We start from the raw sequence: 16214 nt of genomic DNA, 5'->3' as shown, positions 1-16214 counted from the left end.
TCTCATCACCCCAGCATAGGTTTGAGAAGGAATCTAAGAATCCCTACATAAAATGGGCAGAGACTTCCAAATGCAGCAGCAACAGTGGCTTTCCAAACCTCAGGATTTATTGAAGCATTAGGTTTGAAATCTAAAATAATTGAATGGCGTCACTGTACTTTTTTAAAAAGTTCCTGCAAATATGGATATTGTGAGAGAAGAACCATGCCAGTCTCTACTATAATAGCCCCAAATCAGTAGGAGCCTATTAGTACTTTTCCAGAGTGATAGATTTTATAAACAGGCACATACTTTTTGTGAGCTGTGTACCACCAGCTGATGAAAACTTTTGTCTTTTTTTAAAAAAAAAATTGGGAATCTAAGAATGTGCTATCAGTATTATCTTGATTTTCTGAAAGTACAATTCTTTATAAGCACTGAAAAATATGTCTGAGCAGGTCTGGTATACATTGGCATGACCTATGCACATTTCCAGCTAATCTCCCACAATCAAATGATTGATTCATTATTCATTCATTTGATTTTTTATGCCACCCTTCTCCTTAGATTCAGGGCGGCTTACAACATGTTAGCAATAGCATCTTTTACCAGAGTCAGTATATTTCCCCCACCATCCAGGTCCAGCCAGTGATGAGATTTGAACCGCTGACCTGCAGTTCTACAGTCAGCTTTAGTGGCCTGCAGTACTGCACTCTACCTGTTGCGCCACCTCGGCTCTATATGCATCTGCTCAACCCATATGCTACTTTGAAGTTATGAAAGCCAGAGTCTACTAAAGGGAAAACATAGGAAAGGCTCTTTATATACCCCCAAACCATTTAATTCAAGGCTATTTTTCTCTATTCTGTGTTTCTCCCATACTTTTTATTTGGTATGTTCTAGTAAAGGATTAAAAGCTAATACAAGTGTCTCAGCCCACCTCCCAGAGAATGTCTCCACGGAACAATTCTGTGCTTGCAATGTCCACTCGATTCCAGGCTACCGCCAGACGTAGCTCATCCAGATAACAGGTGGCCTTGCTTGACCGCTTGCATGCTGCCAGGAGGAGAGAAAAGAAGTATAGCCATCATTGTTCACAGTTTTGTTATAATTTAAATGTCATTTGTTTTTCGATGAAACAGTTACTACACTTTTAAGTCCATTTTTTGGAATGTTTATAGGTAGTAACATTTTACAATGTTTAGTGATGGAGTTTTCCAGGGGTAATTATGACCTGGTTCTGAAATTCCAACAGCCACTCACCCATAGTCACATGGCCACATTTGGGATACTCAACAAACTGGCCTGCATTTGTGGTTGTTTGCAGCACACCATAGTCACATGATAGCATGTTATGTTCTTATCAAAAACTGGTAGCTACTTGTTTTCAATGGAACTGGTCCTTACTGAACAACTGGTTTGCTTAGTAACCACTGCATTTGCTTATCAGTTGCCACCAAAAAGTTGTAAAATCAGGTGGTCAATTATGACCACAATGAGGAGGCTTCCTCAGAACGCATAAGTTGAGGATTATCTATATCTCCAGTTCCGATCTTCAGAGATAGGAACAGGTGCTTGTCTCTGATATAATCTATGCATGACATCATCTCCAAGATTATTGCTCCAAATCTCCCACTGTCAAAGGTGTGTCATAACATAGTCACTGTCTAGTCACTTAGGAATGTCTACTCATTCTGTTGAAATCATAATAGGATGTTACACCAGATTGATTTCAATGGGTTCGTATGATGCTTTCTCGTCAATTAATCTCAAATAAAGGAGGGGCTTCATGAGTGGGAATATTCTAAGTCAGCCATAAAGATATTTGCATATTTAAGAAGCCATGCTTATTCATGGCTGTGCCTCTGATTTGCAAATAGCAATAACATTTAGACCTACACTGCTCAAAAAAATAAAGGGAACACTTAAGCAACACAATATAACTCCAAGTAAATCAAACTTCTGTGAAATTAAACAGCCCAGACAGAAAGCAACACTGATTGACAATCAATTTCACATGCTATTATGCACATTCAACTTTGTACAGAACAATGTATTCAAGGAGAATATTTCATTCATTCAGATCTAGGATGTGTTATTTGAATGTTCCCTTTATTTTTTTGAGCAGTATATATCCACAGTGTACTTCACAGTGCTTTACAGCCCTCTCTAAGGGGTTTACAAAGTCAGCATATTGCCCCCAACACTCTGGGTCCTCATTTTACCCACCCCAGAAGATGGAAGGCTGAGTCGACCTTGAGCATATTGAGATTCGAACTGCCAAATTGCAGTCAGCAGTCACTCAGGGGAAGTAACCTGCAGTAATATATTCTAACCACCGCACCACCACAGCTCTTAATAAATAACAAAGATATGTTATTGCCGAAGTGGCAATACAGGGTAGATAAAAATGGAGTTGTCAGGGAGATTTCTTATGGAGTTCAATCATCTTAGGATGTTTGTGATATTTCTTATATAGTTGGGGACAGCAATTGTGGGGACTGGAATATTAGTGAATCCAGCAGACACCCTTTGGGGGTCAGGCTCCGCTAAAAAACTCTCATGTCTAAATATTCTATATAAGGGGTTTTTTGGGGGGGGGGATTGCTTTTGTGCATGCACAGAAGCTGAGTCTTCAGTACTGTGCATGTGCACATCACAGCTTGCACATATGCATATGATGTGGTCATGCTCGGAAGGAACTGCCAGTAATGTAATTTAGAACCCACCCCTGGTTAAGCTAACACATTATAGAAACCCACACTTCAATAAAATCTAGTCTTCTATGAATTCAGATATTCAGTGAGATCCTAGCCCTAGGTCTACTGAAACCTTTTAGGGTCTGGCAATGTAAGGGTTTTTTTTTCTCTTTTCAATTTTATCAGTGTTAATATTGATTGTTTCTTCATTGCTTATTTGACCCCTATGACAATCATTAAGTGTTATACGTCATGATTCTTGACAAATGCATCCAATCACACTTGGCCAATAAAGAATTCTATTCTGTTCTATTCTATTCTATTCTATTCTACTCTACTCTACTCTACTCTACTCTACTCTACTCTACTCTACTCTATTCTATTTTATTCATCTAAAAGTGTCCACAACACTGTATGAGACTGCATATTTGTATCTATTGCTATTATGCAAAAAAAACCCAGCCTACTTTTGATTTATGGATGTATGTGCTGAACTAATTACCTTTCACTAGAGCTTTAAGCAGGACAGTCTCAAACTCTTCCAAACCTTCTTGATCTGAATAGACAGTCACCAATTCCCTCAGATTCCCAATGCTTTCCACCTGACAAGAAGGCATGTAGACAAGTCATATACTTATCTCAAAAAAATAATACAGAGAGAGACAGACAGACAGACAGACAGACAGACAGACAGACAGACAGACAGACAGACAGAGACAGACAGACAGACAGACAGACAGAGACACACACAGAGAGATTTCTCCAGGACAAAAATCTTTTGGATTTTTGAGTTCTGAAATGTAATCTAGAACAGGAGGAAATATGAATATATTTCTAAGTGATATTAAAAGAAAGGAGAGATGGAAAGATATTACATACTAGGTCTTACCTGCTCAACCAACTCCTCCAAGTCCTTGTCTGGGAATTTCCCCTGCATTTTCTTCATTGCCAGAGTTTTTAGGGACTCTCCGGGTTGTGTCTCTTCCAACAATTCAGCCAAGCAGTCTGCTGCTCCCCCAGATCCAGCTAAGAGGAGGCAGGGAATGGAGGCATGTACAGCCTCTGATACACGCTTAGGAAATGAACACGGTAGAAGCAACCGGTATGAGTAACATGACTTCAGAATGAGCTATGTGCTGATAGACTAGAGCAGGGGTAGACAAAGTTAGCTCTTCTATAACATGTGGACTTCAACTCCCAGAATTCCTGAGCTAGCATGATTGGCTTAGGAATTCTGGGAATTGAAGTCCACAAGTCACAGAAGAGCCAACTTTGCCTACCCCTGGACTAGAGTGGTGTTTAGCCTGGATTAAGAGCTGTCTCTTTAAAAGATTGCATTACGCGGAATGTAGTTAGTGATTGCACTCTGGGCAGTATAGTCCATGACATGTGACCACATCTGTGTGTTCTTATTGGCCATTGAGCTATACTTCTGCTGCTGGGCAATTATGCCATGCAGACCAGCAGTTATTTTAACAAAAGACCATGCAGCAGCCAGAAACATAGAAACATAGAAGACTGACGGCAGAAAAAGACCTCATGATCCATCTAGTCTGCCCTTATACTATTTTTTGTATTTTATCTTAGGATGGATATATGTTTATCCCAGGCATGTTTAAATTCAGTTACTGTGGATTTACCAACCACGTCTGCTGGAAGTTTGTTCCAAGGATCTACTACTCTTTCAGTAAAATAATATTTTCTCATGTTGCTTTTGATCTTTCCCCCAACTAACTTCAGATTGTGTCCCCTTGTTCTTGTGTTCACTTTCCTATTAAAAACACTTCCCTCCTGTACCTTATTTAACCCTTTAACATATTTAAATGTTTCGATCATGTCCCCCCTTTTCCTTCTTTCCTCCAGACTATACAGATTGAGTTCATGAAGTCTTTCCTGATACGTTTTATGCTTAAGACCTTCCACCATTCTTGTAGCCCGTCTTTGGACCCGTTCAATTTTGTCAATATCTTTTTGTAGGTGAGGTCTCCAGAACTGAACACAGTATTCCAAATGTGGTCTCACCAGCGCTCTATATAGCGGGATCACAATCTCCCTCTTCCTGCTTGTTATACCTCTAGCTATGCAGCCAAGCATCCTACTTACTTTTCCTACCGCCCAACCACACTGCTCACCCAAGAAGATGGGGAAAAATGAATATCTTTTCACCTCTATGTAATGGGACAGATTATCAATATATACTCTGACAAATTTCATCTCAACTATAAATCTATGATATGAAAATACCAGACAATAAATGTAATCTACATGATTTCCCCCTTTGCGTGGTGTTTTGATTTGTCTGAGAAAAGCATTCCTATGCTTGGACCAGAGCAAGCTACAAAGACAGCCTCCCTCAATCTTGTGTGCCACCATATCTCATCATCACTAACCAACTTCATCCATCCCCAACCATTCCTCAGTACCATTCCTCTTTGACTTCTGAATTTTAATTTGTTCAGGTCTGATCAGGTTCACTGCTGTTCTTAACTCCCATGATCTCACATCTTTAAATATCTCCTCTCAATTTTATCTTTAAGAATGTAAAACCCCTCACACCTTCTTCAAGGATGATTGCTATCTCACATTTCATGTCCCTTCTCCCCATCTGTTAGTTTGTTCCCAGAATGTCTTGTCTGTATTCTATTATCAGATCTTTCCTTCCTCTTTTTTTTTTGAGCACAAATGAATTGCATCAGAGATTTTACACATTTTCCCAATATTATATATTTGTGCATCAGAAGACCAAAGTCTCCATCTTGGTCTCTTCATTTCTTCTGTGTTCCTTCTTTGTCTTCCTACGTCCACAGCAGATTTAGGTAATGGCAATTTTGGACTTAATAATCTTATTATTGTTTCTCCTCAAATTAAATTTGTTCTCTTTCCCAAGGTTTTTATGGAGCACGCTTTCATTGGAAAAAAGGGTTACATTCACATCCAAATGTATTAACTTAACCATGTTATCCTTGGAGTGGAACTATGGCTCACTTCCCTAATGGTGAAATTATTTCTGTTCCCGGACATTTCGTCTTCTTTCACAACACCTCAATTCCTTACCTTGAATATGGCTGAATCCCCACTGATGAGCAGCAGCAACACAGGAATCTCAATGCTCCCTTCACCTATAGTGTGGAGGAATGGCAAAATAGAGAAAAATTATTTAAGGGAACAGTGGCCAAACAAGTAAAATGATGTTGGAAGACCAAATGCAAACATTTTTTTTGTTACCACTTGGGCAAGAAAATAAGGTCAATATAACGATTTCCTCAAACTAAATTGAGTTTGAGCTAAATTGATGAATGACATAGATACATCATATTGTTTTCTTGGCCTTAGTATGAAGGTAATTTGTCACTACTTTCTACTGGGGTGCTTTTTTCCCTACTTTTTCAGTTTCACCTACAACAAAGGCATTTTCTAGACTTTCTTGTGTAAGTAGTGGCACAATGGTTCATCTCTTAGACCAGTGTTTCCCAACCTTGGCAACTTGAAGATATTTGGACTTCAACTCCCAGAATTCCCCAGCCAGCATTCGCAAGCGAATGCTGGCTAGGGAATTCTGGGAGTTGAAGTCCAAATATCTTCAAGTTGCCAAGGTTAGGAAACACTGTCTTAGACTGTGTGATGGCTCAGGAGGTTAAAAAACTGGGCTTGTCAACTAGAAAGCTTACAGCCCAAGTTCAAGACCCAAGCATGGAGGAACAAAGTGAGCGCCCATTTTCACCTAGCTCCTTCCCACCTAGCAGTTCAAAAACATGCAAATGCAAGTAAATAAATAGGTACTTGGGGAGAAACAACTCTCCAAGATGTCACACTGGCCACAGAAACATTTTTGGATTGTCCTGGCTCAATGGCCTCGAAACAAAGATGAACATGGAGCCCTATAATCAGCACCAAGTAGCAGAGTAAAATCTGCAGGGACTCCTTTCCTTTCCTCGTGTAAGTATTATCCCAGTTCAAACCTGCCTAGCTTTTTAAGCTCAGCGCCAGAGGAAAAGACATTTGTATTACAATCCTGGGTCTAGAAAGCCTAGAACTACGACGCCTTAGACATGATCTAAGTATTGCCCACAAGATCATATGCTGCAACGTCCTGCCTGTCAATGACATTTTTCCCTTAGACTATCCACGATTGACCTCACCAGGTTCCTTAGAGGTCAGTAAGGGGCGAGTATAAGTGCACTAGTGTGCCTTCCGTCCCCTGTCCAATTGTCTCTCCTATATTTTACATATCTTTTCTTCCATTCATATATCCTTTTCTCTACTCTTCATTGACGTATTCTATTCTCATATCTTTTCTTCTGTCCTTTCCCTGATACAGTGATACCTTGTCTTACAAACTTAATTGGTTCCGGGACGAGGTTCTTAAGGTGAAAAGTTTGTAAGACGAAACAATGTTTCCCATAGGAATCAATGGAAAAATGATTAATGTGTGCAAGCCCAAAATCCATCCCTTTTGCCAGCCGAAGTGCCTGTTTTTGCGCTGCTGGGATTCCTCTGAGGCTTCCCTCCATGGGAAACCCCACCTCTAGACTTCTGTGTTTTTGTGATGCTGCAGGGGAATCCCAGCATCGCAAAAATGAGCGCTTTGCTGGCAACGGAATTCTGGAGGTGGGGTTTCCCAGCGAAGGGAGCCTCAGTGAAATCGCAGCATCGCAAAAATACTGAAGTCCTCGAAACCCCACCTCCAGACCTCTGTGTTTTTGCGATGCTGCGATTTCACTGAGGCTCTCCCCACTGGGAAACCCCACCTCCAGATTTCCACTGCCAGCGAAGCACCCGTTTTTGCGCTGCTGGGATCCCCCTGCAGCATCACAAAAACACGGAAGTCCGGAGGTGGGGTTTCCCATGGAGGGGAGCCTCATGGGAATCCCAGCAGCAAAAAAGGGGGGTTCGCTGGCAACGGAAGTCCGGAGGCGGGGCATCCCAGTGGTGGCAGTGGGTTTGTAAGGTGAAAATAGTTTGTAAGAAGAGGCAAAAAAATCTTAAACCCCGGGTTTGTATCTCGAAAAGTTTGTATGACAAGGCGTTTGTAAGACGAGGAAGCACTGTATTTACTATTACATGTTTTATTCTCTTTAACTTTCAATTTGTATTGGAATAAATAAATAAATAAATATTTTTAAAAATTAATCTGGGACATAAAAGTAGAGGAGAGCAATTCATATAATTCTGAGTAAATATGGATTAACCAGCATAGCTCTCTGGTTGTGGTCTGGCTTGGGAGTAATTAGCAGAATTAATATTGAGATGCAAAGTGTCTGTAATGAGGCTTGCCAGAACATTGTATTTCTTAAAGAATTGGAGGAAAGGCTATCCTCCGATGGAAAGGAGAGATAAACTATTGTGGTAGACACAGTGGAGTCAGCAAGGGTTTTATAGCCAGAGACTTACAAAACAGTTGTCTAAAGTCCCTAGGGAGTTGGGCGGCATACAAATTGAATTAAATAAATAAAATGAATAGCAGGAAGGGTTTCTTCTCATAAAGTACAGTTGCAAAAATGAAGGAAATAGAACCAGAGAGAGTATAAAACCCAGAGCTTATTCTGCATCCTAAGAAAGCTAACATTTGGCCACATTTAACAGAATTAGAAGGGGCCTTGCAGGCCATCTAGTCCAACCCCCTACTCAAGCAGGAAACCCTACATCTGCCTCTACCTAGGATTGAACTCACAACCTCCTGATTGTGAGGCAAGAGCCCCACCTCTAGGCCACAGCATCTGAGGGGTGTAGAACAGAACACAGACATTTGGTGACTTCCAAATACAGTGGTACCTCATGATACGAACCCCTCGTCTTACAAACAACCCGAGATAGGAACCCAGGGTTCAGAATTGTTTTGCCTCTTGTTACGAACTTTTTTCTTCTTAAGAACCCGCCGCCGCCGCTGAGAAGCCCCGCCGCCCAGCTGTTGCTTTTTGAAACAGCTGGGGGGCTTCTCAGCGTCCTCCTGAACCCGAACGCCAAACCCGAACTTCCAGGTTCAGCGTTCGGGAGGCCGCCGAAAAGCCCCCCGACTGTTTTAAAAGGTGACAGCTGGGCGGTGGGGCTTCTCGGCGGCCTCCCGAACCCGAACTTTTGCCGAACTTCCGGGTTCGGGGTTTGGGAGGCCGCCGAGAAGGCCCCCCCCCCGGCTGTTTCAAAAGGTGACAACGGGGCGGCTGTGTTTTTTTGCTGTTTTTTTCCCCTGTTGCACGGATTAATTGACTTTACATTGTTTCCTATGGGAAACAATGTTTCGTCTTACGAATGTTTCATCTTACGAACCTCCCCCGGGAACCAATTAGGTTCGTAAGACAAGGTATTACTGTATATTAAATTGCAGTTTGTATGTTCTTTATATTTAGCTATTTAAGAAAATATAGAAGCTGAAGTCTGACACATCTGGAGATAACAAAATACTATTAGTCTATTGCAGGGAGCACGATGAAGAGGGTAACTTCTTGTTCCACGTTTTATGTTCTTGTCTACATAAGAAATTGCTCACCGCCAGCTCCCACTTTCTGCTGGGCAATGTAGCGTTCCAAACGGGCTCGGAAGGCGGCTTCTCCACCTGCTCTGCCCAGTGTACCATTGTCCACCAAGAAGAAGGTAGAATGGTTGGCATCCAGAGGGCTGAAAGGACTCGCAGGGTTTGTCCTGGAGTAACGTGCTGGGAAGGATCCCTTTAGGATAAGAAAAGAAGCAGATGAATCAAACGAGGTAAAGACAGGCATTAAGTGGAAATCTGGGAGGTATAGAACATACAGGGCAAGGGAAAAGAAATGGGTGAAGCCAGCACTGTAAAAATTAACTGAATTTAATCAAATTATTTAAATACAGTTGAAGTAGCTTACTCTTCATGCATCGTTTATAATGCAGTTAAAGTAGCTTACTCTTTATGTATTATATTAGATTTATTAGATTTGTATGCCGCCCCTCTCCGAAGACTCATGTATTGTTTTCCAATTTTTAATATTAAACATAGAAACATAGAAGACTGACGGCAGAAAAAGACCTCATGGTCCATCTAGTCTGCCCTTATACTATTTCCTATATTTTATCTTACAATGGATATATGTTTATCCCAGGCATGTTTAAATTCAGTTACTGTGGGTTTACCAGCCACGTCTGCTGGAAGTTTGTTCCAAGGATCTACTACTCTTTCAGTAAAATAATATTTTCTCATGTTGCTTTTTATCTTTTCCCCAACTAACTTCAGATTGTGTCCCCTTGTTCTTGTGTTCACTTTCCTATTAAAAACACTTCCTTCCTGAACCTTATTTAACCCTTTGACATATTTAAATGTTTCGATCATGTCCCCCCTTTTCCTTCTGTCCTCCAGACTATACAGATTGAGTTCATTAGGTCTCAATCTGTATAGTTATATTAAACCTGGGTGGGGGCTCTTATGGACCATATCAATAGGTTCATTTGGTCTTAGGACCTCGCCAGAGGTGGGATTCAGCAGGTTCTGTCTGACTAGTTCTGGAAAACCAGCAGTGGAAATTTTGAGTAGTTTGGAGAATCGGTGAATATTAGCCCTGCCACCATCTATTATCTCCCTCCCATATCCTACCTGATTGGAAATGGGGATTTTGCAGTAATATTTCCCTGGAGTGGGGAAGGATTGGAGATTTTACAGTATTTTTCTCCTGCTATGCCCACCAGCAACCGATTAGGTCCCACAGAGTTGGCCTTCTCCGGGTCCCGTCGACGAAACAATGTCTAGGGGAAGAGCCTTCTCTGTGGCAGCCCCGACCCTCTGGAACCAACTCCCTCCGGAGATCAGAACTGCCTTTCGCAAACTTCTAAAAACCCATCTCTGCTGTCAGGCATGGGGAAATTGATTCCCCCAGGCCATTTCATTTTATGTATGGCTTGTTTGGGATGCATGACTGTTTTTATAATAAGGGTTTTAAACTGTCCTTTTTTAACCATTAGATTTGAACTATGTATTGTTGTAAGCCGCTCCGAGTCTCCGGAGAGGGGCAGCATACAAATCTAATAAATAATAATAATAATAATTTAAAAAATTGGAATCCCACCACTGGACCCCACCCACTTCAACCTGTAACTGTGTTAAACTTCTCCGCCTAAACTCATTTTTGATTGAATATTTTTATTAATTTTTATAATATCAATAACAAAAGAGCATACACACAACATATAATATGTGCTCAGGGTTTAAGTGCCCACCACCAGACAACATTCATACCCCTCCACCAAAATGGGGGCATATTTTTTATATACCACTTTAACTCAAGAGTAGTGATGGGCGAACTCAACAGTGTTTGGGTTCGGCAAGTTTGGCTGAATTTTACGCAAAATTCGGCTGAACCCAAACTCGAACCCGAACGGGGAATCCCTCCCATGAAGAGATTCCAGGGGCGGAGCTTTTATGTCACTGGCAGGTTGCTAAGGACGCCACAGTGATTACTTCCTGGAATCCATGGAATCCAGGAAGTGATCACCTTGGCATCCTTAGCAACCTTCCGGTGACGTCAAAGCTCCGAACGCTGAACGCAACCCCGAACTTTGCCCGAACTTTGGAAAAATTTCAGGTTCATGTTCAGCATATCGAACACTGCAAAATTCGGTATGGACCCGAATTGTGCGGGTTCGGTTTGCCCATCACTACTCAAGAGCAATACTGTATATCTATTTACATATTGTAAAGTGATTCTAATTTATTATTTAAATTCCAGCCTAAATTCATTATCTCTCTTGGCATTGCCCTTCTCCAGGCCTCCTACCTTGGGGTTGACAAGACAATGGTGCTGCTCAACGATCCCCCATGGAGCAATGCCCATTGCTACAACATGAGTGCTGCGGTTGGTGCTGGCCATAGTGTGGTCTCTCACCGCTTCCCCCACATACCGACCCACACCAACTTGGAGACCACTTGTCATAATCCATGCACCTGCGTAGGAGCAATAAATATAGTAAGAACTATAGATAGAACTGGGATATTTATGGTATCTCAATGTTTGGGAAATTATATGAACATTGAAGTTAAACAAATAAAAGTATTATTCCAGTTTTTTAAATGATCACAAGACAGTTTAAGAAATCATGATAAAAAAACACGACCAGACTTTTGTGAAATCCTAAACCAAGCTTTCACAATTATACCTGAACATTTTCCTTATTATTATTATCACCCAGCTAGATCTGTTACAAGAGCTCACATGATTGAGAAATGCCTATGTATTGCCATTAAACAAACTGCAACCTTAGTACATGTTACAATATAAACTCTTATCTCAAAAAGGTACCCATTAAAAGATCAATCAGGTTAGAACCAGTCTTTTCAGTGGTTCACCCATCCATAGATTCAGTACCATCTTTTCAAACATGATTGTTATTACACAACCAGAAACGCCCCTACTATGCATATAACATCAGCATATACATATTTTAAAAAGGCACCCTTAAGGAAGGGATAATTTTTCTATGCAAGTGTGCTCCTGTTGAATAATTACACTATCTCTCCACACCTCTCTTTACTCATGCAATAGGTTGTATCACAAAAGTCTTGGTCAAATATACACAACTTGCCAAGCAAGGAACAAAGGTTTCAGTAATTTTCCTGCATATCTTGTTAGTAGAAGGAGAGACATTAAGCAGACACAATTCACCACTCAGCAAACTGAAAGCTCTATTGACATTTTTCTTTCTTTATCTCCATTTATACAGTCTTCAAAATTTTAATTCTTTTATTAATTCAATGTAAGAAAGCTATCCACATCACTCTAATTAATTATTAAAATATCAGCTAATTTTATTTGTGTTAGTGTAGCACCTTTTTGCATATATTCTTATAGCCTTTCATTTTTAAAATCACTTTCAAATCAGTTTCAATCTTGTCCAGTGAATCGTTTTCTTCTTCCTTAATATCTTTTAAAGATAATGGTGACTTTCTTAAAATCATCTTCAGTGTTCAAAGTATCCTTTATTTTGTTCAAAATATCCAGTATTTTGTTTCATTTTTGCCTTAGTAAATCAAACTTAATTGTATTTAATTGTAATTGTTTGGTAAGTTTTCATTGTTTTAAGTGTTTATAAACCCTTCCCACACAGTATTTATTTTAGATACAGTATTTAAATACAGTATTTACAATTTTAGATTTTTTTTTTTAAACCTGCCGATCGAGTTTGGCGGGCTGTTTAAATCTGCCGATCGGCTTCCTCAGAAACCCGCAATGAAGTGAAGCCGCAGTAGGTGAAGCGCGGTATAGCGAGGGACTACTGTAACAGCAATTTCCCACAGGAAAGATTCTTATAAGTAATTTCAAAATCTTATTTTTAGGCCACCTGGATCCTTACTGCATGGTCAACATTCTAATCACTCTTTGTGTCTAAAACAAGATTTTAAACCCTTAAATATGTTTTTTTGCTTTAAAAAAATGAAGAAAATTCATCGAATGCTATAAAGCCTATATTTCTGAAGGTTTCTAATAACTGCAAAGCCTTAAAAACTATGCTGTAGAACAAAACAAGTCAGGTTTCCTGAAAATACATCACTATAAAACATGTTAAATATTCCTATTATTTTTATATTCAAGAAACCTAAACTAAGAAACATGTTTACAGTACTTAGGTTTATCTAGTTGCTATGTAATAAGGACATGTATCTTTCAATAACTTTCATGAAAGCCTTTCCCTAACAGTTCCAATAGCAAAGATATGCTAGCGTACCCGATCGTCCAGTCATGGACTGCTGCCCACACGGGGGAGGGGGAACGACACGCAGTGGGGGTAGCAAAAATGGAGCTTACATATAGTAGATAATGTATATTTTGAGTGCCTATGTATAATATGTATGTAGACATGTGGCATATTTACATATAGGATTAAATAGTGTATTTTGGATGTTCAGTACAGTAGTACCCCTAGATACGAGTATAATTCGTTCCAGAAGGGAGCTTGTATGTCGAGCAACTCATATCTGGAACAAATGGCTTTAGACTTTATTTTTCCCCTCCGAGATAACCAAAAGCAAGGATTCTTGCGCCACCTAGTGGACACTCGGCTCGTATCCTGAATTTGAGCTCGGGTCTGGAACAGAAATTTCTCTCCCCTCGTGGCTCGTATCTTGGAATACTTGCATGTGGAGCAGCTCGTATCTAGAGGTACTACTGTAATTGTAAATATCTTGTATCTCTGTGAGGTGAGGTCAGGCACCCTAACCCAAACCCTTGACATGAGTGATGTCAATTTGGCCACCTTTAAGCCAATCACATGACCTTTAAGCCACCCCCCAGTCACATGATCATCAAACCACTCCCACCTGGTCACATGGCCGGCAAGCCACTCCTACCCAGTCATATGATTGACAAGCCACTCCCACCTGGTCACATGGCTCTCAGGCCACACCCACAAAATAAGCCATAGCCATAGTGTGATAGTAAAAAATTTTGTGGCCTTTCACTGCAATTGTCATTATTCAAATGTATCCCACATCAAACTAGCTGTGGCTTCCCAGCCCTTCCTTCAAAAGCTTCAGCCCCGTGTTCTGCAGTGATGTTTTAAAATGGTTAGGAAAATTAAAGCAAACTGCAAGGAGAGATTACCTGTGCTCTGAGCGGCTTTAACCAGCCCCTTTCTCAGCACATCTTTGAGCCAGGCCTTAACGGGCCCCTCACCTTCGCCTCCCACCACCGACACCACCAAGTTGGGGTGTGGGATATTCCAGTGATGGGTTACTAAAGCATAGGCATTTGCAGGATCAGATGAGTCAGAGAGGCGAATGAACTGCAAGGGAGAAAAAAGGATTAGACCAAAGAGACTACCAACCCTGAATAGTTTTATCTAGAGCAGGGGTCCCCAAACCTTTTACAGAGGGGGCCAGTTCACTGTCCCTCGGACTGTTGGAGGGCCGGACTATAAAAAAAAAAACTACGAACAATTCCCTATGCACACTGCACATACCTTATTTTAAAGTAAAAACAAAATGGGAACATACTATTTAGAGCAGCAGTCCCCAAACTACAGCCTGGGGGCCACATGCGGCCCTGTGAGGTCATTTATCCGGCCCGCGGGTGATGAAACAAACTCCTAGAGCTGGCGCCATTTCTCCCGCCCAACAGCTGATCTGCTGTCGGCCGGGAGAAAGCCCCGTGGGCTCTGAGCCCCACCCAGCTTCTCCGGCTGTGTCTGGGGACCACGCCCCACCCACTCCTACTGATATTCTTCCCGCCACCAGGAAGCAACTCCCCCCCAGGAAACAAGAGGCAGTGGTTGGATGGCCTTGCCATCTGTTCGCAGAAGCAGCGCCCTGGGGTAAGAGTGGTGTAGACTTGTGCTTACACCAGAGCTGTCACCTCACCTTCTCTCCACCTTTCCCATAAGTTGACTTGTGGGGAGTCTCATTTTTTCAGCAGAGAGAGAGACGCACCCCCTCAAGTTCATGGCCGGGCACAGAAGTTTTGTGAGAGAGAGGGAAAAGAGAGAGAGCAAAAAAAAAGGGAAAGAGGGTGAAGGAAATAGAAGTGCAGAGGAATGAAGGAGGGAGGGAGGGAAGGAAGGAAGGAAGGATGAAATGAATGGAGGGACAGAGGAAGGAAGGACTGTTTTGGGGGGGTAATTTTTTAAAAATTTTCTCTTAGCATACATTCAAACAACACAGTGTACCATCTAATTTTCAATGAAAAAAATGCGGTATTAGTAACTAATATCAATCATCAAAAAAGTTTTTTTTCTAATTTTGTCATCCAGTTACATTCATTTTCTTTTAATTAAATTCCCTCCTTAATGTTCCTTCAAAAGTACACCAATTATATTTCTAACTTATTACCCATTATGCCAAAGTGCTTCCTTCTTTCTTTATACATTTTTCTATAAGCCAAGAAAACCTTTTATAGCCAATCAGATATTAACAAAATAAAATTAAAAACAAAACATAAACATTTATGAATTTCAGACTTCTTCCCTCCCTCTAAATAGTATGTTCCCATTTTGTTTTTACTTTAAGATATGTGCAGTGTGCATAGGGAATTGTTCATAGTTTTTTTTTATAGTCTGGCCCTCCAACAGTCCGAGGGACAGTGAACTGGCCCCCTCTGTAAAAAGTTTGGGGACCTCTGATTTAGAGGGAGGGAAGAAGTCTAAAATTCATAAATGTTTATGTTTTGTTTTTAATTTTCTTTTGTTAACATCTGATTGGCTATAAAAGGTTTTCTTGGCTTATAGAAAAATGTATAAAGAAAGAAGGAAGCACTTTGGCATAATGGGTAATAAGTTAGAAATATAATTGGTGTACTTTTGAAGGAACATTAAGGAGGGAATTTAATTTAAAAAAATGAATGTAACTGGATGACAAAATTAGAAAAAAAACTTTTTTGATGATTGATATTAGTTACTAATACCGCATTTTTTTCATTGAAAATTAGATGGTACACTGTGTTGTTTGAATGTATGCTAAGAGAAAATTTAAATTACCTCCCCCAAAACAGCCCTTCCTTCCTCTGTCCCTCCATTCATTTCATCCTTCCTTCCTTCCTTCCTTCCTTCCCTCCCTCCCTCCCTCCTTCATTCCTCTCCACTTCTATTTCCCTC

At 40.7% G+C, this 16214-nt stretch overlaps 1 protein-coding gene across 2 annotated transcripts in view; it reads right to left on the bottom strand.

Moving 5' to 3' along the window:
• The window catches only part of TRPM4 (transient receptor potential cation channel subfamily M member 4), a 60108-nt gene that overhangs the window by 36147 nt on the left and 7747 nt on the right, over nt 1-16214 (bottom strand). For both annotated transcript variants that reach the window (XM_070730140.1, XM_070730141.1), the window contains exons 4-10: nt 14231-14411; nt 11411-11577; nt 9163-9340; nt 5733-5797; nt 3568-3750; nt 3181-3280; nt 920-1035 (exon numbers count right to left, since the gene is read on the bottom strand). In XM_070730140.1, the coding sequence (XP_070586241.1) occupies nt 920-1035; nt 3181-3280; nt 3568-3750; nt 5733-5797; nt 9163-9340; nt 11411-11577; nt 14231-14411 (990 nt within the window). The remainder of the gene's footprint in view (nt 1-919; nt 1036-3180; nt 3281-3567; nt 3751-5732; nt 5798-9162; nt 9341-11410; nt 11578-14230; nt 14412-16214) is intronic.

Source organism: Erythrolamprus reginae, chromosome Z, assembly GCF_031021105.1.
Source record: "Erythrolamprus reginae isolate rEryReg1 chromosome Z, rEryReg1.hap1, whole genome shotgun sequence".
NCBI lineage: Eukaryota > Metazoa > Chordata > Lepidosauria > Squamata > Dipsadidae > Erythrolamprus > Erythrolamprus reginae.
The sequence above is the reverse complement of the archived record's forward strand: the minus strand, read 5'-3'. Positions and strand labels throughout refer to the sequence as shown.